Source organism: Drosophila melanogaster, chromosome 2R (assembly GCF_000001215.4).
Source record: "Drosophila melanogaster chromosome 2R".
Taxonomy (NCBI): Eukaryota; Metazoa; Arthropoda; class Insecta; order Diptera; family Drosophilidae; genus Drosophila; species Drosophila melanogaster.
Window position 1 is genome coordinate 17,974,414 of NT_033778.4, and position 25,671 is coordinate 18,000,084.

The following is a 25,671-nucleotide window of genomic DNA, read 5'->3' on the forward strand; positions in this document are numbered from 1 at the left end:
TGGCACATTCGCAAAACACTCTTGGCTCAATCTGCTTTTGGTTTTAGTACGTCTATATTTGCGTTTTGTTTGCGAGCTTGTGGCTGAGGAGCTGTGCTCGTTCGAATGCGGTTGGTATAACCATTAAACTGCATCGCAACCGCAGTGCTCCTCCATTATTTAAGCCAAGTTTGGAACTGCTAATCTGCACTCTGTTTGGGTCAGTTCATTAAACTGGGTTTCGCAATTCAACAGAAATGAAATTAGCAACAAATCAAACTTCCATTGAAGGGTAAACTTTCTGTGGTCGAAAGTGGGGCAATTTTAAACTTAATTAGCAGTAGGTCTTGGGTTCTCGCTCGACTCACTCATGCCTTCGCTATCGCTGTGTAACAATGCCGAAGGATGCTGAAGGATGCATGGCAGAAATCCGAGGCGCAGGACAGGCATCAAGTGTCGCTCCGAGTAGCGCTATCAACTTCATCTTCATCTCCGTCGCCATCTACATGGCCGCCGTCATTCTCATCGTCATCGCCATCGCCATCGCCATTGCCATTTTCATCTTTCGTCATTGCCGGACACACAATTCGGTTTTATTAACTCAAGAACATCGAGTTGTGATGAAATTAACTGCTTTGCCCTGAAATTGCTCATCCATGCTTGAAAGTAAAGGGAAAACACTACACCAACTTTCCGCATTAATCAAGAGTCCAAGAGTGCCTGGTTTTTGTATTTCGCATAATTTTATTATGTTTTATTTGTTCACTTTTCTCATGATGGTTTTTTTCTGATTTTTGTGTATTTTTTGCTCGGTAATTTTCGTTACATTTAACTACACAGACTTAAGGGCTAAAAATCATTTCTGCAGTTGCACAAATCGATATTTACACGCAATCATTGGAAGCTACTTCCCAATCCTTTGCCATTGGAGTCTCTGCTCGTTAGTGAGTAGTCGCCAATGCATTTGTATTTGCACTTCGCTAAGACAGTTAAAAGTTATGTCCACTAATTAAAAATTGCTAAATATCTCTTATCTTAGACAATTAGTTTATTTTGATTACTCGGTTCTTTGCTTGTTTTTTTTTTTGGATTTTAACCTTTTGATTAACAACATCTTTCCAAACTTTGCAATACTTATAAACTTTATCCACTGTCGCACTCTAAATTTGTTTGCACGTTCTGCAAATAACTGTTTGTCATTCTTAAACGTAATAGTTATTTATGTAATTTAGTTTAACAAATAATTTATTTACAGCTTAACTCTGAAAGTTATTTATTCGAAGAGCTCTTTCTCGAGTAAAACCAAATTCCTTTAGCTAAATCCATTTTAATCAGTTAAGAGTTTGTCTGTACAATGCAGCTAAATCAGAGCCGAATGATTGAGTGCTTGTGGCTGAAACTAAGTTCTTAATCGTAGACTGGGACTTGTAAAAATATGAATTCTAGATTGGAAATGCACGTCAGTTCTTAATATTGAGCTCGTTAGCACTACCAGGACCCGAAAATACACGTTTTCGTTGATTATTTTCGAGATCCTTGAAGTGACATAAATTATACTATATGTCGGCTCTTTCTCTCGTCAATTTTGTGTTAGTAGTCTGCAAGGTTGACATTTATATAATACATGTGCGGCATAAGCTGCATCCTGTGGCTAAGTATGACACTTACACATTAACGAAACACACACATACACGCATACATATAAAAGGAGAGAGTTCATTACTATACATGCACACCTGCTATGTAGAGAGAAAGATAGAGTTCTTAAGTTCTGATTTCGCTTGTCTGATAGTTTTGGCCTAGGCTTTAGGTGTATGGTAGTACGTATGTATGCTTGTATTAGAGAAGTAACTAATTTTAGATTTGATTTTCCACGGGTTTAACTGGAAATGGGTAGCCTGTGGGCTCGACTTCGAACGGCTGATGACATAGTTACAAATGCTCTCCACGCGGAACCAACATCCTGGAGCTGCTACGTTTTAGGCCATCTACATTCATCTACACGATCTTCATATATACACTCGTGTGGAATATCCGATAGCCGCTGGCAATGATTATCATAATCATATGCAGTTGGGACTGCGTTGTCTTCGTGGAACCGCCCACATGTCCGTGATACATGGCTGCCGGATTGTCGCCTGCAGGAGAGAAGTCCGGAGAATATGAAAATGAGATTTGCACAAAAATTTAATTAAAAAAACACACACACACACAGACACAGAGCTAAACACACACATGGCCGGTTAAAAGCAAAGTGTGAGCTTAACCAACAAAATGCTAATGAGCGTCGTCGCTTCATCGCGCCAGAAACTTATAAATTATGACTGGCACTAACTACGTGGGCACTCTTTGTTTGTGTTAGCCACTTCCCTCTCTTTCTTCCGCCCAGTGGCCGTCTCATTCCTTTACGTTTTCGCCGTGTTTATAGCCTGGCTTTAATGGCAGTTTGCCTGCCAAATGGCTGGATCTGGCGCACCGTGCGCGAGCATTTTTAATCCACATGCTTGCGGCCGTGTAATTTTCATAAATTACTTTTATTGTTTTCCCTCTTAGCCAACAGAACCAACCACACGCCGCCGGATATATGAACTGCAAAAGAGCAACCGGATACTGAAACAGACACAGGATGCCGCTGATACAGATGCAGATACAGATAACGCCGCAGTGATACAGATGTACGAAAATTACAGATACTCAAATGAGCAGTCCTTTGTTTATTCAAAGTTTTAATTTCATTTGGCGCACATAATTGAAATTTTTCTGGCACACAGCGAGGCTTAACTCGATTGTGCACGGACAAAAAAAATGGTGCTCTTTTAATTTCGCCGTTAATTTAATCATTCTTTTCGGTATCCCAACGGGATGTTGGTTAAATCATAAGATTTGCAGTTTTTCATTGACAATGCAATGCTCAGCAGGAGGTGTAATATTAATATTGAATGACTATTATGGGCTCTTTTATGGTTCACATTTTAATTAAAAAAAAAAAACGAAAATATTTTTAAATATATATATACATATGTTCATGGATTCTTACCCTTGAAGATGTGCACCAGAACGCTGGCTGGTTGCGTGTTGCTGGCGACGCAGGTAAAGTTGCCCGAGTGCTCACGTCGTGTCCGCTGAATGGTAAGCTCCGAAGATTGAAAGTCTGCAAGGGACGTCATTGTTGAAAATGATGGGTTAGTGAACAATGGCAGGGAGTAAGGGTAACCAGCACTCACCCGGTTCCGTTGACACATTAATGCCCCGATCGATGTCGTAGTTAATCATGCGGTTATCGTGATACCAGAAGATATACTCCGAGGCCTCTGTGTTCTGCACCACGCGGCACTGCAGGCGCAGCGTTGAACCTGGGGTTAGATATCGAATCGGAGGACCCGTGATCTCGGCGCGGGCTTCTAACCAATCGATGTGGGTTTTTGGGGGAAAGGAAAAGTAAGAGTGGAAAAGCGTTTTAGTTGGTTTGCTGCCAGAACTATCACAATAATCTTATATTATCCATAAAAGCCAGCTTAACTAATATGCACATAATTAGTTCGTTAATAACATCTTAACTTATCCCATCGTTTCACATTTGGCTTATATTTTGTATACCTTCTATATTTGGATTCCTAGTTCAAAGGTTATATACCAGCTTCCCTGGGGTCAAATCGACTCAACTCCTTTATCATTATCTGGCTAAATCGGCTAGCATCCCTGACAGTTATCAATTTCCCTCGGAGCCCGGCGAAAGTGCTCCACAAATTTATGAAATACATCTGGCAGACAGCCCAGCTCCACTTTGCCGAAAGAGGAAAATCTATTGCTGGCCTGTCACATCAGTTTCCATGTACGCATGTATGTATGTATGTTTGACTGTTGGGCAAAGAGAGTGGCTTTGTTTTTTGGGGAAACTGCCAAGATGAAGGAGCAAGAGGCAGAAAAGGCCATTAGGCGCAGCACATTCAAAGTAAATTGTTTGTTAAATTCAGAATAATGTGCGTCAGTTAGCCAAGGACAGCGCGATGAGTTGAGAACTTGCTGAGTCGTTGCCATTTGCCCCCGAAACCGAGTTTGCAACTCGAGAATCCCATTTGAACCGAACCCCTTTTTAACCCCCCCTCGAAGACCCAAATCCAAACCCATCTTAACCCATTCTACCTTTGGCATATGGACATTTCTAATTTCAGCTTGAGCGCATTCAGAACGTAACGAAAATGTGGCAAAAACTAGCTCATTCGGTAGGCTTTTTGCCGTCATTTGTTTACTCCGGAAGAGAAAAGCCATCAAGGCGTGAAATTATAGAAAATCACCAGTGCCCAGAGCGAATCACAAATAGAAATGGAAACCAAAGCAATAGACCGAAAATCTAAAATCGAAGCCATAACTGAGGCAATTCTGGCCTCTACTTACCGACGACACTCAGGTGCAGGAAAATCGAGGTGGGCGGATGGGTGGACACCTGGCACTCGTAGACGCCGGCGTCACGTAACTGCACGAATTTGATTTGCAGTGTCCAGTCCTGTAGGCGAAAAAGGAGGCCAAAAAAATTGTTAGAATTAAAGAGGAACAGAGACATTGGCCAGGCCGCCTGGAAGTCAATTTGCTGCGCTGCCGTTGTGAAAATATTTTGCAATATTCTGCACTGAATTTTTGTCACGTATCGGCTATTCGAGGCCGACCACTGCAAAAGTTCACAATGCAGCAAATTTTCACCAGGAGGCATATAGATGGAAAACTGCTGGATGCACAGGGGAAAAATAATATATTTGACACGTATTATGAAGAAAAGAATAGTAGCATTTTAAGAAAAAAATATGAAAAACAAAATGTTAAGTATACGTAATGTAGGCAGATTCTATAAAACAAATATTTATATAACACCGAAGAAAATTTTAAGCCTGGATTAATATCACCAGTTAGATAGGTTTATTTTTTTTTTTCGTGACTGTAAGATATTTAATCTGGTATGCAGGTCTCCGAACCGATGCAATCAGCACATCTTCCGATTTCGCCACCCCTTTCGCATCAGCAATGCAAATTAAATGGAGGAACAGGACTCACCTCGGAATGCTTCAAGTGCGTGGCACTGAACCGCTCATCGCTGCTGTACGTTGTTAAGCCGACCGTAAGCAGATGATAATCCTTTTTGCGTATCCACGATACCTAAAAATAGATGGATGGGTTGCGGGTTAGGGTTCGGTGTTCAGATCGAGAGAGGGGCGCCATTAGCCAAATACAATGGGATTCGTTTGCCTCAAGGACTTCCATTTTTTTTTTTTGGGGGGGCTTTCGAATGTTTAACATATGCCCGGACCATCCGAAGATGGGTCCAGGTTCTCTCTGTCCTGTTGAAATGTTTGCCAATCCATCAAGATGGGACTAGGACGATGACAACGACTTGATGATGATGCAATTTTCGAAGGGCACACAGATACAAAACGGCTTGGGAAAAAAAATCAAAAAGCAATTACGTGTAAGAATTACTACAACAGCAACAATAAACATAATAGCAGATTGATTGATCCTAGGTTCAAAGTTCAAATTGGCTACCTAACTGTAAATAGACAAACAAACAAACAAATATGGGCGGGGCACCACCCAAGCGCCCACTCTCAACAAATGGAGGGCGTGTTCCTAGCACCCTAGCTGCTTTTACATTTTCCTCCGCTTTTCCTTTTCTGAGTATGTCTGAATGTGACTTTAGCTAATCTTAAATGACCATTAATCATTTCGTCATCTACTTTTTGCGCACTTTTTGCCTACATCAGCACGCACACAAACACAAAGAGAAACGATATTTTCTAATATACTAGCAAAATATTACACATGTGAACATCGGCTGCTAAAACGAATTTATTAATACTCATAAAATAAAATACGAAAAATACGTTAAATACAGATTTATAGAAAACTGTTCTACATTTTTTTTCAGTGCAAATACAGGCAACACATCTATTAGCTGTCCATATGGGGTTATTGCCTGCCGAAGATGATGATTTTGGTGCTCTGCTGAAAAGGATCAGGACGAAGCACCTAAGCGCGTGTATCAATCAATTTTCAATTGATAAGGATTTTATTTATTGGCCAACAAAAAGAATAAAAACGAATAACGAAGTAAAAAGCAAGGGCAAGCAGTTACTTTCAACTCTCCTGCGAAGGTTTTCTTTACAAATATTGACACACGCGCGCTACAAACTCAAACTGAAACTGCCACAAATTCGAACAAAAACCAAAAAAGAAACACACTCAGGAGAGCCGGCAACTTGAAATTAAGTTGAACGGCACAGAAATTGTTAAATCAGCTGCGTTTGCCAATAAAAACGAATTACATTCTCCGTGCTTAAATGTTTAATGCGGCGTATACGCAATGTGGCGCAGCAGCAGCAGCATCAGCATCAGCACCAGGATGGAGGATTGAGGATGGAAAATGGCGCGAGTCGAGGGATTTACCCCCATGCCAGAGCCCACAGCCAAAATATCATAATCCCAGTCGAGTTCCAGCAAACTTCCCGCTTAGGAAATCCATAATATTCCTGCACTTTTGCCCGGTTGTCCGAGCAAAAAGAAAACAATATTTCAATGTAGGGGAAATTTGCAATTGAATGGCAAGCAGTCGTTTATTATCAAGATTCTGCCCGGCATATGCTAGCAAAATCTTTCCATATATCTATTCAATACAATCTGTAACAGTAAAATCCGAGTGTGAGGCATAAATTGCGCATAAATTCCGTTTTGGCCCGCAGCTCCTAGACGACGCCACCCGACGACACACATCTCAATATATATATATATATATATATATATATTTTAGGATTTTTACGATATTTATGATGGCAAAAGGGACTGCGACTGCGAGCGCTACGTGTCTGCAAATAAACCATGCAGCTAGCCAGAAGAAAAACACAAGAGTCGAGCAGCCGGAGGAAAAAGGCGAGGAAAAGCAGCGGATGTGGATGTAGAAAATTCGAATGCCTGGGGGAGTAGAAAAGGGTGCCAAGTGAAGCCATCAGGGGGGAGTAAAATGTGGCGGCAATTAATCAAAAGCCTGCGAATTCCTTTCCCTTTTGGCACTTTTTATGTGACTGCATGTGAGAGGCTGTGAGTGCGATTGTGTGCGTAAATAAAATCGCATAAATCTCAGTCGCCTGTCCTGCGTACGCATGTGTGTGTGTGAGTGTGTGTGCCAGTTGGCATCACCGCCGAAGCCCACGAATCCTGCGAGTCCTGCGGCTGCAGCTGCGGGCACGCAGATAATTGTTTACATTTTACCTTTTTTTTTTTGTTCAACCGTATGCAAAATAAAAAGTGACGCTTAATTTATGGCCAAAAGCTACAGCGCACACACCACAAATCACTTGTTAGCAAATTTATGGCAAATTTATGCTAACTACTTGTCTGCCACGCTGTACCGCCAACAGAGCGCTAAAGGTAGGCCATCTGCAGTACAGTGGTGTTCAATAATATAATATTGCAATTTTTCTTCAACATACAGAAAGCTATTATTAAAAAGGTCCAAAATGTAGTCTGTATATGTGTAAAATGTTAAAGATGTGATCGATCTTTAGTACCAATGGTTTTTAAAAACTTAAAAATTTGTCCCACAGCTATGGGGTCTGGTTAACCTGCCAATGCCCAACATGTCGACTTATCGTGGAATCTCGATCTCTGACAGCGTGCCCCACATGCACGATTTCCAGGTGTGTGGACTATGTGGACGAGTATATGGCCAGGGGCTTCGATTTCGATGGGTTTGGGTGATTGGGTAATTGCATGGCTTGGTAGCTAAATCTATGCAGAAGCCGATTGCCAACGAAGTTTGTATTTACTTTACTTTTCACCCCTCGCTGGGCCCGTTGAAAACTTTTGATTGGCTTTTGTTCTGCTCGATGTTGCATGTTGCTGCCGGGCAGGTCCTGTTTTGTTGCCTGCTATTGACGCACATTTTTGTGTGCTTTATGCGCCGCTGTCCGACCAATTTCCGCTTTGCCACAATCCCAGCGGGCAACTGGCTTGTAAAAAAGAACGCAACAGAGCAACTTTTTCAATGTGAAAAACTTTTAACAAGCGATTTTAATAAAATTCTATTTAGCAGCTGCAGCGGCAACAGCAGCCATTTTGGTTGCAACTTGTCCACCCCCCTCCCCCCGCGCACACACAAATGGATGTCTGTGTTCATTTCATATGCGGCTGCAGTTTGGCATTCGAATCCAAAAGGGGAAAGGGGTGGGGAAGTATTGATGCAGGTGGGGTGATTAGGTTTGGGTTTTATAAAATTGCATTGCTCATGCAGAAAAATAGTTTGAGCAGTTTCAGTGGTTTTTAAACCGAATTCTGGAAAAGTGGATAAAATTTTAATTTAAACGCTAAACAAAGTTTGTAAATATTTTCATTTAATTCATTAAACTATGCCGCTCTTAATAACATTATTATTTTAAACACCAACTAGTCAGCGTAGAAATATTTTTATTAAAACACTGAAGCTGCAATGAAATCAATTTAAAATTGATCTATTTATCGAATACCAAACAATTTTGGAAACATTTCGAGCCAAACTAAAAACGGATAAACTTTGCTCGATTTGTTTGCATGAAATTTCATACACGACTCAATATTTAAGATGACAACTTTGTTGTTCCACCTGCAACTAAAACCACTTTTTTTCACCACTCATCGATGCGAACTTTTGGCCGCTTTTTAGCGCCAACCACACATGCATAATTGAAAGCAATCGAAACTCAAATGGAGCTCAATTCAGCGGAAATGCATATTAAGTGCAATTACTGCATAATTAACCAGTGATTCTGCAATCACTAATTGCAACCCACACCAAAACTACACGTATCAGTGAAATGGAAAGTTGAAACATTCATTGTTTTGGGATGGAAAAGTATTTGAAGATGTTGAGAATTGAGAACCTAATACGATTGCGAGATTTGAAGGTAGATTCCCTGCTTTTCATCACTCATGCACTGCGGGTAAATAGAAATGAAAACAATGAGGCCTTCGGCTGTTTGCTGGCCCAACTCTATGCTAATGTTTTCCACCAATATTTTCCACATTCACCCAGCCTTGGGCTCGCCAAACAATCAGCCATTACTTTTGATAAGAGCCGCAGGACAAACAAAGAAAAATAAGTGGAAATGCAAATTACCATAGCCTACTTTTTAGCAGCTGTCAGCGTTGGCCCCGCGTGAAATGCGATTGTTTGCCCAGCATTCCCATTCACACTTAATGGCAGGCATTGATGATTGCATTGCAATTAAAATAATTAAGATTTTCCAGACGGTGTGAGCGTGGCAAAAGGTTGCCGCGGCAGTGAACTCTGACCTCCCAGCACCCAGCAACCAGCACCAATCCTAGCCTATGTGGTGGGGCTTAATTGTTTTAGGTTGGGGTCAGACCTCTCACCATCTCCTTTGTCGTCGGCCCAGAAAAGTTTATAGAAATGATGAAGCCATTCTCCATACTCGCAAGATGCCAGCTCAAACAAAAAATCTGGGTCAAATTGTTCCCTTTGTTCGGGACATTTGTTTTAATAAACATTGTGACAGGCAACAGAAGCAGGATTACACTGAGCGAAATGCTCCAAACAGTTCTTTTCTATAATATACTTTTAACTAGCTTAATCTGTGCAAGTATACCAGTGACATCAGATTAGAACGCTTTTCTTGCCGTAACAGAATGCTTTATTATTATTTTTCCTGTGCACCAACAGCTGGATCAACATCCAGAAAGGACTCTCCAAGTGCCATGGCCTCCTTCATCAAGCTGTCGACCAGAATGTCTTATTAGCTGGCAAACAACTCTACGACCATTGTCCTGCCAGTCCTGCCTGTCCCCTTGAGTTGAGTTGGTTTAATTACGGTTAAGGCTGCCAGCAACAAAGTGATAATGATTTGTATTCATTCAAAAAGGTTTATGGCAATTTTCGAGCGACATTAACTTCTTGGACCGCCGCCCCCGAAAGTGGCTGCATTTGAGTTTGCTCTGCCGGTCTTATAATGAGCTTAGTCCTTAGCCTGTCTCTGTATTTGTGTATTTTTAAGGCACACTTAGAATTGCCGAATGATAACGTTATTTCTAATTAAATTGGTTTTTCAAGAAAGACAGTTTTATGGACCGCCGCTTCATTGAAAATGTATACGTTGCCCTAGCAATGTCTTAAATATTTTCTTTCTTGTTGGTTAAATAATATAGAGACTGGGATGTAAAGAGAGAATGAAAATTTGACTTAACAAGAAATGATTTATTTAAGAACTAGGCCATAATCCGAACAAACAAACTTAAATTTGAAATAACAATTCAATGTCAAATAGAAATAATATGGTAGAGTAAGAATACATTAAGCACAAAAGTCGCTCGTGCTGCAAAGCCAACTCCCTGGAACCTGCAATACATTATATATATTTTTTTCGAGAGTTCAATGATATGCTCACTTTTTACTGGTAATACCAGCGGGAAAAAAAGCAGCTGAACAAACAGAAGCTCAGACAAATAAAGATACCAGGACCCACAGACCCAGATATAGACGTACACATAATATACACATAATATTTGAGCCCGAAGGTCATTGCAACAATAACTGCGCCTGGCAGTAAAATATTTTATAATATTTTATGTTTTTTTAAGCGACAAAGAGCTACAGCACAGTGGCACTGCGACTATGAGTGTGAGTGTGAGTGGTTGTGTTTGCTTGAGGTCCTTGCTTTTTGTTTGTTGTTCTGAGACTTGAGTGCAAGAGCCTTAAGCTCACTCACACACACACGAGCACACCCACACATAGCTTTCCATAGCTGAATGTGAGCAATAAAAAATGAGGAACACATAGAGTTCACAGAAAAATGGGGAACTGGAACAACAATGTGTATTACTTTGTTCGCCCAACAATTCCACAATGGAATATAACTCATGCAAAAGCATATTCACTGCCACATTGTGTGTGCCAAATTTGGAGCGAAATTCCAAAACGGGTTTCAGGGCAGAGTTGTTGCAGAGACCGAGGTGAAACTATGCGCAAAATTATGATTGTACAGGAATTATGTGTTTGTTTTGATTAAGCTCGGCAGAGCGATGCCGCGCATATCCTGCTTTATCCTTTGCCAACCCTCATCAATGGGCTGGCTAAGTTATTTGTTTGTTTTTTGTCTCATCCACTGGCAGGCTGGCTAAGTGGTTTCCGTTCTATTTTGGCTTTGGTTTCGAGCTCAGCCTTCACTTCTCGGACAAGGGCAATTCCAATTTTATCTGATTTTAAACTTTGCAAATTATATGTGCCCATATACACACGCATACCTATGCCGGGCTGCTCTGCACAAACATTTGCGTAACCTTTTTTATCTAAACGACTTATCCAAACCGAAGGGCCAGAGCCCCCAGCGTTAATTTTCATAAAATACCAATTTCGGTGTATTTTTATCTGGCCAAGCCAAGGAGAAGTGTTTCAGCTAAAGCTATCCGCACTCTCACTCTCGTACAATTATATTTTCTAATCTGAATTGGGGAACATTTCCCAGAAAATTATAAATAAATTACCTTCTATCTGAGCGAACGTAGCAATGGAAGCTGGGCGAACATTTTCGAGTTTTCAGCATTTAAGCTTTCGCATTTTCCATTGTCGGAAGCGTCCCAGAATCTTGGCATGCTGTGAGCACATTTAATTACTGCTACTTTTCTCTATGAAAGATCCCAGTCAGGGACAGGAGGCGAGTCTAGACATTAAAAACGACAATTTATCTAAAAAGTAATTAAGTGCTCAAGTCGCACAGACGGGCGGAGGGCCGCATAGCAGGAGCAACAGGACAAACATGAGAATCGGCATTGCCGGAGGAAGCGGAATTAAATGGAGTTCGGCTGCAGGTCAAGGAGATGGCTAGGGGAATATGGTAGGAAAAGCCATGGAGAGGACCAAGTCAACTGAAAGTCGTCGGGAGACATATATATATATATGCGAACCTAAATGGGTTACAGTGGGTGTACCAAAAGTGCAACATGCTGAGCTAGAGGTGAATCAAACTTGATTAAAATATTTAATATTTCCATAAGTAATATCCTTTAATTGATCGTTTGATGATCTATGCAAGTTATTTAACAAAACTTACTTATCAGTCTGGACCGACTTATGCAATATTACTTTTATACTTTTGCCTAATACCCTTGTTCAGGATTTCTTTAACAAATATTTTAATATTCCATTACAGCTCTACTGCTTAAGCTCTCTGTGAACATAACTTTTCAGCAGTCCGTGCTGTCCCATAACTTTCTGCACTGACTGTCGCTGCTGCTCGACTGGTGATTTAGTTCAATTTATATGAGCCGGATGCAACGGGCATCACACCCTTTCGGTGATGGCTGACACAGGACACACGTATTTGCTTAGTTTATTTTAAATGCCATTTAAGCTGCTGCTCTCGACTAATACCCTAATGACATATTTTAATGCCCGCCCAGCCACATTCGAGTGTCGTAATTCTTAATTCGAAGTGCTCTTTCCACTTTTTCAACCATGCACATGTGCGAGTGTGTGTGTTTGTGTTTGCAAGGACTTCTTGCTGCTCGTGTCATTTGATTTATGGGCTTTAAATTTGCCAGAAAACTGTTATTGCTGGCGAAGCAGATTTGTTCGCAATACGCAAGAAAATGCTCTTAATTAATAGTATTACTTCAATGGAAAGTTGTCAACGCTTTTTACGAAGAAAGCATTATGTGTACTTAACTTTAAGGGACTTTACTCCTATTAATTCAATGCCATCACCGCCCGTAAAAACCAACCACTGCGTAATGGTGAAGCGACAAAAATTAAAATTGCAGCAAAATTCCAAAACAAAGCCGTGCGCTCGAGGAAGCAATTCATTTATTTAATGTTTCCTGCATTTTATTGTCGTCTAAAGCAAATTTACGACTGCGAAGGCGCAGACAAAACAAAGCCCGATTCGCGGAAATGTTTAGTGTGTGTATTCTTCATTCTTCAAGTTAAAAAGGACCTTTTTTGTGGGACTGGTATAGACAAAGGCGAGCAACTGACAAAGCATTTCGATTGCGCATTCTGCCGCAGTGCAGTGCAGTCGCAAATATGGAAATCATTTGCCCCTGGTCTGGAGGTGTACGTTTCCTGTCCACTGAACTTGCAACTCGCATCCCCGCACACACGCACACATTCCCATCCACATTCACAATCACAGACGCATTCGCATAATGCCCGAAGCTCCCTGCTCAAGATTTTAATGCCACATACACACACACACACGGCGAGGGCAATGAAATGAAAGTGCATTTCCCATTTAGACGCAAAAGATGCAGCCCTCAAAGAGCTTTAAGTAGCAGGGGACACAAATCGGAGTCATTTTGCAGTACTTATAAAGAATTAATAGAACTATGAGGAAATCTGCGGAACTCAAGAATTTTCCACCAGTAGCATTCAAAATATTCATATCCATTATTATTTAGGGACTATTTGTGTATAAGAATCGCTGACAAATTTGTAGAAAATCTAGAAAAAAAGTGATATCTGATAGTAATGCCATTCTATTCACTCATTTCAGGACATTTCTCGCAGTGCAGTAACCCAATGAATTCACGTCTCATTGGGGATTTGGTACAGCTCTCTGTTTACCAATTAAGCAATGAGTGCGTGAAGACCTTCTCATATATGTATATAAATATATATACACCCACTATATGCATACACAGCTATAGCTAATGAATGCATCTGGCGAATCGGGTAGACCTCCTCTGAGATTGTTGCAATTAAAGGGTCGGCTGCCCCTAGCGCATTGCAATGAGAGGGCTAAAACACGATGATAATATTTTGCTAACCCCAAAGAGGCCATGCAGCACAATTTCCATAATACAAATTGCCGACTTATTAGGCCGAGACCCAAAACCTATTGTGTGGCCCATATAAGCCGGTACATCCCCACTTGAGCACGCAGCCGTGCAAAGTGCCAACTGGCTAACACTCTCGCACACATTCGCAGGAGCCTACGAGGACTTAAGTGCTTATTAACTTCCGCACACTTGAAGGCACAATTATGAAATCGTCAATTTAAACCAGACACGCAACAAACACGCACCGGGGTCATTTGGGATGGGCGACGGAGCAGCTGGCTGGCCTAATCGAGTGTCCGACTTTTCGGGTGGGGCGAGATAAACACCTCCGTGTCCTCGGGCACGAGGAGCAAATATACGAGACGTGACGCACACCACGGCGTATGAGTAATAACTCTAGACAAGCGGAAAATTAATACCACTTGAGGCTATGGCATGTCAATGCCGATACCCACACACAGCCACACACCCACCCACACACCCACTCCACTCCACAGTGCTGGCGAAAGGTGTAATTTGTCTCCCAGTGCCATCATCCCCTATGGGCCAGTGTGTCTGTGTGTTTTCATTGTGCTGCCAAATGACCCACGCAGTCATTTTGCTCAGCCCAAAATGTCCGAAATCTGTGTGCCTACTACTACTATTAGTTTGCCTCTGGGCTGACACAAGTGCCCTCGATAAGCGGAGTGTCTTAATTAAATTCTGTCGCAGTTGGCAGGTGGAAATTGAAAACAAATAAGTAAACTTTAGCCGGAACTCGGCAACTTTCCTTGAGAAAGAAAATGAAAGTTTAAATATAACCACATGCTTTTAGAAATAAAAAACAAAAGGAAGCATTGCTTATTCAAAATCTATACAAAAATCTTTTTCATATAACATTGTCATTGAAAGTAAAAATTCTTACGTTAAGATAAATACAATTGACAAAAAATTTCAAAAAAATATAACATATAAGTAACTACCTGACTAAGCCTTTAAATACAGGGCAGTTCATTTTGTATGAAAGTATCTTATAAGCAAATTTTAATATCGTAAAAACGAAGTATGTACGCATATTGTATGTATACTTGATGAAATCTGAAGAGAATCGAAAATAATGCAGTTGATCGATCTGGGTCTCATCAATTAACATTGAATGCTTTTCCATTTCCACGAGGACAAAGTCAGGCAGCCTCACATTGACAAAAGGCACCGACACAAAAGTCATCATCATCACCGTTGTCGTTGGCGGAGGCAAACAAAGCAACAGTGATGGATTTATATTTAATAAAATATTAAAACAATACTGGGCGTACTTACCACCCCCTCGCCGATGTGGTGCACGGTGCAGGGAACGTGGGCGGTGGCCCCGATCTGCGTGGTGACCACCGTCGAGTTCTCGGTGCCGAAGTACATGGGCGTGCCGAAGAGGCTCTCCATGCCGCCCTCGATGCCGTTGTTAGCCTCCAGATGGTTCTCCACGGGCTCCGGCCGATGTACTGGGATGGGATATGGTCCGGCCGTATCTTTGGCCTGGATCCGGGAGTGCGAATGCGTCTGGAGCACCGCTTCCTGCAGGTGTGTGGGCGTCGGCTGGCTTTGGCCATCGATCACATTGGTCGAGTCGAAGCTGGTGATGCTGCTGCCCCCGGCGGATGCGGCACTTTGGGCATACGGCTGTGGCACGGGCACCGGTTCACCCTCCTTCGACTGTGACATAATTAAATTTTGATTTATATGCCTCACTGATGGCTCGCTAGCCGGCGTCGTCATGGTGGCGGCTACTGTTTTTCCTCCTCCTGGCGATGCGGATGCTGTGTGGTCTGCGGAGGGAAAGACAGAGGAGGTGAGGTGAGGTGACATTTTAAAATGTGTTAATATATGCGCTGTCCGCCGGCGCCGCAACAGTTTGTCGGATAAACAATAACAGCGTGAAGTCAATTAATTTGAATGAGCACCCAGCGCGTGCGTATACGTAATATTTTACAACGGATTCTCATTAGCCTGGGCCCAGCACGAATCTGCATAAAGTGACAGGACTAATTAAGCCGCCGACCTTATCAGGGATTCCTGCGGCTGCTATGGATTATTATGGATAAATTATATAAAAAGCTTAGCACATTTAAAAATGGAAAGCTAAAAAGAAGGAAAATTAAGTCGAAGCATAGAAATTTTTTAACGTAACCAGCGCGATAAATATTTAAGGAGTCCCCAAAGTGGTTTAGGTAATAATTTTATTGATTATATGTCAAAATCAGTGAATTACGAGTAAGATATGTTAAACTCAGTGAATTAAGAGTTCACTACAAATAAGCTACGTATAAAAGCCTTCTTTTCCCAAATCTACAAGTAAATTTCCCGTGCTGTACTTATCGTTTTATTTGGTCATGGTTTCGTGCCCACAGACACATGAGCATTTGGAACAGGCGAAAGGACACCCGCAGAACACCTACCACATAACATATTACCCGTTTCGGGTTTTGGTTTTATTTGCGCTGCGTAATTTGTGTAAAATTTTTGGGCAAAAAAAAAAAAATATTTCACAATTAAAGATAATTGCTTTTGGCAAACATGTTTGCGTCTTGTTTAGCAACGGTAATTAGGTTGAATTCACCATGCTGTAAATTCAATTATGGCAATGCATTTGGGCTCGTTTTTGATTTTGAATTTGATTTCTTGGCCACAAAATCTGGTGAAATTTTGTGATGTTTGGCTTTCATTCGGCCAGTACGTCCACGTCCATGGAGACTCGTTTGTCATTGTTCTGTGCGCTCACACCATGAATAATGTATGCCAATCATGAGAAATTTATTATGTTCGGCCTGACGATGATTGAATTTGAAGACCAGTGCAGCTCAGTGGGCAAAGCGCCTGCATCGAGTGCATTGAATAATGCAAAATTAATTAGTTATGGAATTCGCCAGGGGCCAGGCTTGCATCAGACTCAGCCTTTAATTAGCACGTTGCTAAGACGCCAGATATGCCACTAATCGAATTATTCAAAGAAATTTTAATAGAATCTCTCACCTCCTGCACTCGAAAGGAATTTCGTTCGAGTCCTTTGCAGAGATGTTTGAAAATCAATTTACCCAGCTGTGATCTCAGCGAACAATCGAGTCAATCAATGCACCTTCTTCTGATTGACACCTTAGAAATCGCCCGATAGCTCCTCGAATTGACATGTGAGAGTGTGTTGCCACAGCAATTTGCAATTGCAGCGGTGCGACAGAAGAAGGATTCCTGATTCGCCAGGTCAACCAGGTCTCGCATCTCGGATTTTGCACTTTGCGGTTTCTGTATTGTTGTGCCGTGGTCCTCCGGCCTTATGAATACGAAAAAGCACTCCGGAATATGTCACACTCAGGAGAAAGTTTTTCTACTCTCGACTTTTTCAGTGAAATTGCCTTCAAGGGGATTTGCCAGAATCTCTATAGTTATATATCCAAAAAAAAAAACAATCTTCAATGGCAATTCATACGTTTGTATGAATTTTTTCAAACGAAAAATTTCTCCAAGTGCATTAGCTGGCAGGACTTCACGTCCTGCACGCACAAAACAAACAAATAACAGCCCGGCACAATGCGATTGCTATTGCTGCTTCTTTTGCTGCTGCTGCTGCTGCTGCTGCTGCTGCTGCTGCTGCTGCTGCTTCTGCTGCTGCGACTGTTGCTGCTCATTGGCACGCAGCAGTTGGCCAAAACTGAATCGTGGCATTTTCGTCACGTTCGCACGTGACTGACTGCCTGCGACATTCAGCTTTTCCTTCCTATTTTCCGGGTTTTCCAACTCTCCGCTCTTCATCCACTACATACGTAATCGTAATCGTAATGGTCGCTGGCGGACCGCAAAACAGCTTCTGAACTAGTTGCCAGTTTTTAGAGCTGTTGCGGTATTCGACCCACTTTCTGCCGTGTAAATTTGCATTCTTTCGATGGCGCTGGTGCGACTTTGTAATTGAATTTTTCACGGCGAATTGTTGAACTACATCTATCCGGTTTGCTGGTTCGTATTTTTCTTGTTTCCGGCGTTTGGGCTTTGGATTTACAATCGGTCCGCAGTGTGCAACCGCTGCTAGCTGCGGATTGTCAACAGCAGCAAAAAGATTCCCTGGCTGAAAGTGCAGACTCAAACGCAAGCCACAAGGAACCACAAACATGTTGCACCAAAGCCATACAGATAAAACAACATTTTTGGTGGGATTTGCCAACTTTTCGTTTGGCGAAACATTCGCAATTTGTGTGTGCGTTCGCTAAAGTTTCATCCCCGGCTTGCTCCGCTCCACGATTCTCGTCCATCGTGTTTGCTTCAACATTTTAATCAAAAGTTCGCTGCAAGCTGCGTGATTCCCGTTCCGCAGCAGCAGATCTACCCCTCCATTCCGACCCCTTAGTCCTTCCGGCAGTCCCGCTGCTCAACTAATATCAATGATTTCTCATGTGCTCGTGTCGACGCCCCACTGCGGCAATGGTGGAATATTTATGCTCCTTGTGACATCATGGTTTGACATTAATTAAGTTTGCTAGCGCACACACGGCGTATGCGTGATGTCGAATGAACGACTTCCAAGTCTCATTTTCAGCAAGCGAATCTTCAAAAATGAATGGATTTTTGTGATTTGATGAAATTAACGAAACAAGGCTTTCAGTGGTTTTAAAAATAAATTTTCTCGTTTGTTTTAAATTTGGCAAATAACATTAGCTAAATTCCGGCATGTGACTTGCCATTAGGTAATTAAATTGCTTTAATATCTCTGCGCTGTCATCAATTAAATAAAAGGCGACAAAAAAAGCATTTACAAATATCATTATGATAATTGTGCGGGCTAGCGACATCCTGTGCTTGAATCATTAATTTCATTTGATTTCATATTTAATGTTACGAACATTGTGTGCATAAATTTCACTCTAATTAAAACACAAATAAATGGCGAGTACATTTCCGATTGTGTCATGTCTTGCAGCATAATTTATTCCATTTGAATCTAACTAAATTTGCGGTGCGAGTTATTTACAACAATTGACACAAATGCGGGCCAACTTTTAACGGCCAACGAGTGCACGGGGACAATTGAGCATAAAACAACGAAGCTTGCAGCGTTCTCAATTGTAAAGTTTTAATTAAATACAAATGGTCAAATGGTGAAATTGAACAATTCGAATGTATCTTCCAAGGCGAGCTTCAAAATGTTGGGGCAAATTTTTTAAAGTAAACTTTAAGCTTTTGGGACAACGGAGGTTAGCAGTTGGGTGCTAGCTTCATTACGAAACTTTTCCGTTTGCGGATGGCTCTTCGCTTTCTGTTTTTATGGCAAATATTGTTTGTTGCCAGAGTCGAAATGTTTGCATTTGACACTTGGCGGTAATTTGTGTGTAAATGCGTCAATGTGGCCCCTGACCTCAAGCCTCGGGCTGTGCGATGAAGATTTGCCGCGTGGCGTGTGGAAACTTTTTGCTCACTCGCAGCCATTTAATTGAAATTCCGGAAAATGGCCCACGCATGCCTGCTTTGTAAGTTTTGCAACTTTTGGCCCAAAGTTGATCGTTTGGCCGAGTGAAACGATTCACTTTGCGACTGTCATAATTTTGATGGTCGCAAGTGTAAAATCAGATAAGTGCGCCACACACTTGCCGCCGACTATTCGCCCATTTATTTTCCAATAAAGCCCTCGACAGGGGCGTGGCAATCATTAATGTCGCGAATCCAGGATCCAGGACCATGGAGCTCTCGTAAAAAGGCATTAAGAGCAAACGTAAAGTGCCTATTTAAGTTGAGTCATAAAATTGGCTTTCTATCTGGACGAGTAGCGAAAAGGAAATGGCAGATGCTAGGCAGAGAAATGGGAAATGAAGCCAGCCAGTTTTGGGGGGCAGACTCTAGGGCTGAGAAATTCTAATTTTATTTATTTTATTTCAAATTCGTGTCTAAGTGCTCAAGTTTGGGATTTCTTTTGTGGGCTCCTAGAAGAAACTGGCAAGTTTTAAATAGTTGAAGCCAGAGTCTGAAGGCTAATTGCGGAGTCTAGTAATGGGAAGTTCGTGTTGTCAGGCGCTGATGAATTCCTAAATTTATCTATTTTAAGCCGCTATTTCAACCGCACTGAAAGCCTCAATAAATAACATCCGCACAGCGGATTCATAAATTGTGACACCAAAATAAATAAGGTACAAATACGCCCCAGCGGGTTTTGTATGAGTATCTGCGAAATCCATGATCCAAAGCCTTGTGAAATCAAACGGAAAGGCGGCAAACGGGAAAGAATTCATATAAAAGAGCATAAGTTAAGTGAGGGGGAATGCTTTTCATGCATAATGAAGATTTATACATTGAGCAGCCCTAACATTAGGGGCTTTGCCAAATTGCAAGCACGTGCGAATTAGAATGGAAATGCGGTTGGAACCTAAGCCAAGAGTCCACGGCCCGGTGGGCACTTTGAATAGTCGAACCTTTTGGCCCTTCAATAAATGTTTAGTATCTGTGGCAACGGCGGGAATGTGGCGAGTACATAAAATTAAATTGTCAACTTCCGTAATGCGGGGGGGCATAAACAGAAAACCGAAAACCATTCGCCGGCTGACCGAAGTGGCATCAAAGTGAAAATATTATTAAACGAAAAATAAAGCAAAGCTACGAAATCGGAGACAAAGCAGCCGGAGATGAAGGACATGGCCCAGAGAAGAAGGCAACTTTTTGGCAGTCCACTTATTTCGGGCGACCAGACACACTTGACAGTTGCCACAAAGCAACCGACGGCGCCTGAAACCCGGAGTCGCAATATAAACTTCGGCCAGCGCCGGATGTGGCAAATTTGGTGGCACTACAAGGGACCGAAAATAACAGAACCGAGTGTAATCAAAATCGGAATTGAGCTTAGCTACCCTCTATTCCCCCAATTGGCAAGGGATGTTGTATGCACATGAGGTGGACTGGATTTTTACAGGAAGTCAAGTTGAGCAAAAAAATCTGGGTTGTGTAAGGATAGGATAGGTTTTTATGGTCACTTTGGCGTGCACATTTGAGCACACTTTTAGTTTTGCGTGAAGAAAAGGTTTTAAGGTGATGTCTACAGAATGCTGTAACAACTGCATTTTTTAATAATACAAATTTTAAACTATTTCTCACTTTAATGGAGTGATATTATATTTTAATAACATTTTCTTATGTATTTAATATAAAATTTTTACAAGTTTTCGCTGCAGTGCCATCCTGCTTCCATGTATCCGCTTTTCCCGTAAGATTCTGCCACCTTCGGCACTTAACTTGACAGCGACGTCACATTTAATGCCCTTGACGTCGTCTATTTAAGTTCAATTTATTTGCGCCCAGGCGGCTAAGCGAAATGCCATTGATCGATTCTTGGCAAATGTCCGTTGCCATCTAGTGAAAAGCTGCACAAGCGTGTATCCCGGCGGTCCCTTCTGGGCACACCCACCCACATCACCCATCCGCCGCGTTGACATTGGCGTTGACTGTGCTGAGATTGGGCAAATCTGGGCGATGCCTTTTATGTGGCTCCTTTACATTTTTCGCCTGCGAATGTTTTTCTGTGAGCTGTCACATTTGTCCCTTATCCATTTTATGCCGCTGACATTTCTCACTAAGCCCAAATAGAAAACGGGCTTAGGGCCCGTCCGGGAAAGATGTCCGCAAAAGGACCTAAAGGATATATCGAATTTAAAATATTTGCTTGATTTGCTTGTGGCCATAATGCCATCAGTGAGGTGAGCTGCCTCTGATTTCGGGCAGCAGGCGCACTTTGTGGCAATTAAACATGCTCTCAGCCACAAATTGAATCCTGCGGTTCGATTGCTTCACCTCTATGGAAAGCTTTCAAAGTGTTATGTCCCAATGATGGATCCATTGATATTCGCTGACCATAATTGTTGAGGCCTACATTGTGCTAGAGCGAAACCATAGTTTCTATACCAGTTAGCAAACTAAGTCTCTTCCGGCCACAACATTTTTGGTGCACTCAATGGAAAGCAATGTAGTTCGTATGTTTGCTTATTGCATAATACACGCTCGATTAAATTGTTACTGCTAATGGAAATCTAATCTGTTCCGAGAATATGCAAAGCCACAGGGATGTGAAGTTCTGAAATAATTCACTGATACATCTAGCTAGAAGTGAAAACGTCTCTTGGCAACTTAAAACCTGTACGTGTGTGCACTTGAATTACTCAAACAACAGCTGCAATGGCCGAAAAGTTTACCGCACCGACACACACTGCGTATACGTAATGCCAGTTTACTGAGCTGAAGCTCAAAGTTTCGACTTGTGCAGGTTGTTGTGCTTGTGCTTCACTGTTTAAATGTACTTTTCAGCTATTATTTAAACAAATTGGCTTTAATTCAGCAGCTGGCGACTTGCACTGTGCATGATTTCCGACCATTAAAACCTGTCGACTGGCAACCGACTGACAGGTGCCCTAGGATTGAAACTTACAGTTGAAATGTTGAATTCGAGCAGTTCGTGCCACACAAACTAATTGCAGTTGAGTGCGGAAGTTTCTGCAGCAATCATTTGAGCTTAAGACGAAACTTTCAGTGGTTGCGCACATGAAATGTTGGGGGAAATACCCGCCTTGGGATTCCTATTCACGATAGGTGCACATGAGATCATATTTTAGTAAATATTTAATAAATATTTTCTGGAATGCAGTGGGTACTAACAGAAACAACTGGTGTGTAATGTTTTGAAGCATGTTTACACCTGAAATCATTTAATATTCAAATATATATCATCTCAAAACTAAATAATTGCTCATATAATAAAAAAATATGTGACTATAAGTACGAAGTGACTTAATAAATTTGTTATATTTTTATACCAATATATCCGGTTACCTTAAACATATTTAAACAAAGTTTTCCATTTGCAGTCCTTGGTGAGTTGCAATCCATTGGCAATTGTTCAGAATGCGGCAACAGCACAATCACATGAGAAAAACATTTCATTTTGTGAGGGAAAAGTTTCTCGACCACTGGCCATTGTTGGTTGCTTTCACCAACTCAATGGCGACTTATTTAATTTGTTTTGCTACGTGCACCTGAGCAAGCTTTGTTGCCTCTTCATGATCGCAGGCAACCCTGATTGAATGCACTTTCGATGGCTTAATTAACGAATCAATTGATAGCCGAGATTTATGGCTTTCAACTCTATCGGGTCATAAATCTATGGTCTGCATAATAACTTATAATTCATAATGGCTGCACATTTATCAATCGAATTGGGCTAATTTTAATGACGAGTTGAGGGGGAAAAACGGGCAAACTATCTGCAGCAAATTGTAGGCACTTCTGTAGGCCAAGGACAACAGCTGCGGATCGACGAGAGTTTTAACCCACCGGGGCCAGAAACTTTTCCACTTTTCTGTTTACGGCCACGCCCCCAGCGACTTCTATGCAAATGTCCGGACTACGGACTCCGGTCCCGCTGCCACGAAAAGCGAGGCTGCAGCTTGGAAAATTGAGAAAATTAATTTCATTTCAAGATTTACTTCTTTGAAATTCTATTTGCGTGGCAGAGCCGCATCTCCATTCTCCCATCCCCACCCAACGCCATCTCACCCGGCGGCCATGTACGACAACATTTCAACAAGAGAAAACATTTTTTGTTGCTGCCACTGCTATTTCTGACTTGGCCGCGTGGCATAAATTTATGAACGGCAAAACATTTCCACATGCTGCTGTGCTGTGCTGCTCCTGATTCCGCCTTTTGGCATGCCGGCAAATCTGCGGCAGCAGCAGGAAATATTCAATCTATGCGGCATGTAGGAGCAGAATCTGACTCCGGGACCATTGTTAAAGCAAAGTCAACTGGGTAAATGCAAAGCATGGCAAATGAGCGGGCTTTCAATGCCCTCGCTCAAGGGGTAACCAGATTTTTGGCAGCAATTTGTATTCGATTTCGAAAGCATCAAAATTAAAGCGGCTTTAAAGAGGTATTTATAGGTGAATAATGCAGAAACGATTTAGAAGCTGTTTAGCTATTCAAATTCATCTATATTTAAATTCTGGCAATATTATAAATCAAATATCATGATTTGATTTAGCACTGGATTAAATGCGTAAGAATTTTAAATTATACAATTTGCTACTGTTGATTATTTAAATTATTTTACGCTTTGATATATTACCAAACAAACCAGTTTAGTTTACCTTAATGAAATAACGAAGCACTCAAAGGAATGAACGGATGGTAAGGGGATACCCAGTAGCCGTGTGCGAAACTAGAATTTCCTGCGAATTTTTGGGGTGTTGTTAGTATCTCACAAGCTCCTTTGATACTTGGTTACACAGTATCTAATGACAGAATTTGTTGGCCCAGTCGCTGTCTTGCTGTCATCATCATACTTGCCCTGCTCCTTGTACTTGTCCTCGATGCCATTCCCCCATCCCTTTTCCTTTTTGGTGGGGGGGAGAACTTCTTTGGTGGGGGGAAAACACCACCACCGCACTGTGACAGTATCATTAGGCAGTCGCTGGCGGCTCTGTGTTAAGCGTTATCATTTGTCCTTGAGCTGGTTCAAATGTGGTGCTCGCTGAGTTTGGGTTTCTGCGGCGGAATCGTGCAAATTGTGCCCCAAAGATTAAAGGCAACAATGGCAACCACATCCTAGTCAATACGCCCCCTCCACATTCGCATACCATCACCACCACCAGCTTGTTGTTTCTTAATTTTTGCTTAGCTGGCAGCCGGCGAAATGTTATCTGTGCTCATAATTCGGATGTTGTTGTTGGTGCGTCACTCGAGTGAAATTTAAGCGGCCCAGTCATAAATTATACTTGTGGCCCCGGCACTTTCGTTTCGACTTTCGCCGAAGAACACAAATATTTGCATACATTTGAGTGAGGGAGGCGTGGCCGGAGCTAACCGGTCTCAATACGTTCGAGACCATAATCAGAAATCTCCCGCAGCAAGTCGCTTCAAATGTTGCGTCACTGAGCCACCGAATTACCCAGATACTCAGCCACTGAGCCACTGAACGCCCACGCACTCGCAAATGTTCATTGCCAATAATTTCGACGGCAATTTTCATAAATTAGCCTCTTGTCTTCTCTCTTTTTGGCCAGCAGCCACCGAAAACTGTCAACTACTTGAGCTGTAATCCAAATTGTTACGCAACGCTAAACTTAAACATACTTATTTATGCAAATACAGTGGCGAGTCGTTAGGACCGATTTTGAGTAGCCTCAAATTAAATAAAGTAAATTTTTAGCTTGAAACATTGAACAAATAATATGTTCTTCGGCAAATTTGAAAGATTTTATTCTTACCAAAAATATCTAGTACTTCATATCGCATTACCACTGTAACCACCACTTCTCTAGCAACTCATGTGGCAAAATTTATTGAGCTTTAAACTTTAATTTATATGAAACACACACTTAGTTTAAAGCAGGGCAAACAAGGGTTAAAGCCGCAATGCCAGTGAAAGTGTAAATTATCACGGTAATTAACTAGGACTCGTGCACACATACAAGCATAGCTTGTTTTCCCGACCCCAACCCAATTCTTTGGCTGTATGCTCAGTCGTTTGGCTTTAGGACGCTTTGCGCGGCTCATAAATTTATAATTTAATGGAAAACCCACAAAGACCAACCGCAACCCAAACCAGCAGCCCAAGTCCTCCAAAAATACGAGGCAAAGTTTAATTTGAATTCGAAGTTGGCGAAAAAATAATTAAGCTATCGAATCTTCGAGGGTGGATCAAGTTGTAGTAACAAATAAATGAAACTGTGAATGAAACGGCGTAATTATCAGCCCACAATATGTTTTAAAGGCTAAATAGCATTTAGCTAAAGATTATTGTATATTTTTAGTTATAGCTTCAATATGGCTCATGTTGAAAATTGAACTTTATTATGACTTTATTTATTTGCCATTAAATTAGTAAGTTGAAC

The 25,671-nt window shown here is 41.7% G+C and overlaps 1 protein-coding gene across 2 annotated transcripts in view; it reads right to left on the minus strand.

Moving 5' to 3' along the window:
- Nucleotides 1–708: 708 nt before the first annotated feature.
- dpr13 (defective proboscis extension response 13) overlaps nucleotides 709–25,671 on the minus strand; it is a 32,781-nt gene continuing 7,818 nt past the window's right edge. The window contains exons 2-7 of one of the 2 annotated variants that reach the window (NM_001038867.4): nucleotides 15,088–15,590; nucleotides 5,026–5,127; nucleotides 4,375–4,483; nucleotides 3,204–3,380; nucleotides 3,017–3,130; nucleotides 709–2,117 (exon numbers count right to left, since the gene is read on the minus strand). In NM_001038867.4, coding sequence (NP_001033956.2) covers nucleotides 1,978–2,117; nucleotides 3,017–3,130; nucleotides 3,204–3,380; nucleotides 4,375–4,483; nucleotides 5,026–5,127; nucleotides 15,088–15,590 — 1,145 coding nt within the window. In that variant the 3' untranslated portion in view covers nucleotides 709–1,977. The remainder of the gene's footprint in view (nucleotides 2,118–3,016; nucleotides 3,131–3,203; nucleotides 3,381–4,374; nucleotides 4,484–5,025; nucleotides 5,128–15,087; nucleotides 15,591–25,671) is intronic. The other variant, NM_001299626.1, reaches the window with a different exon arrangement.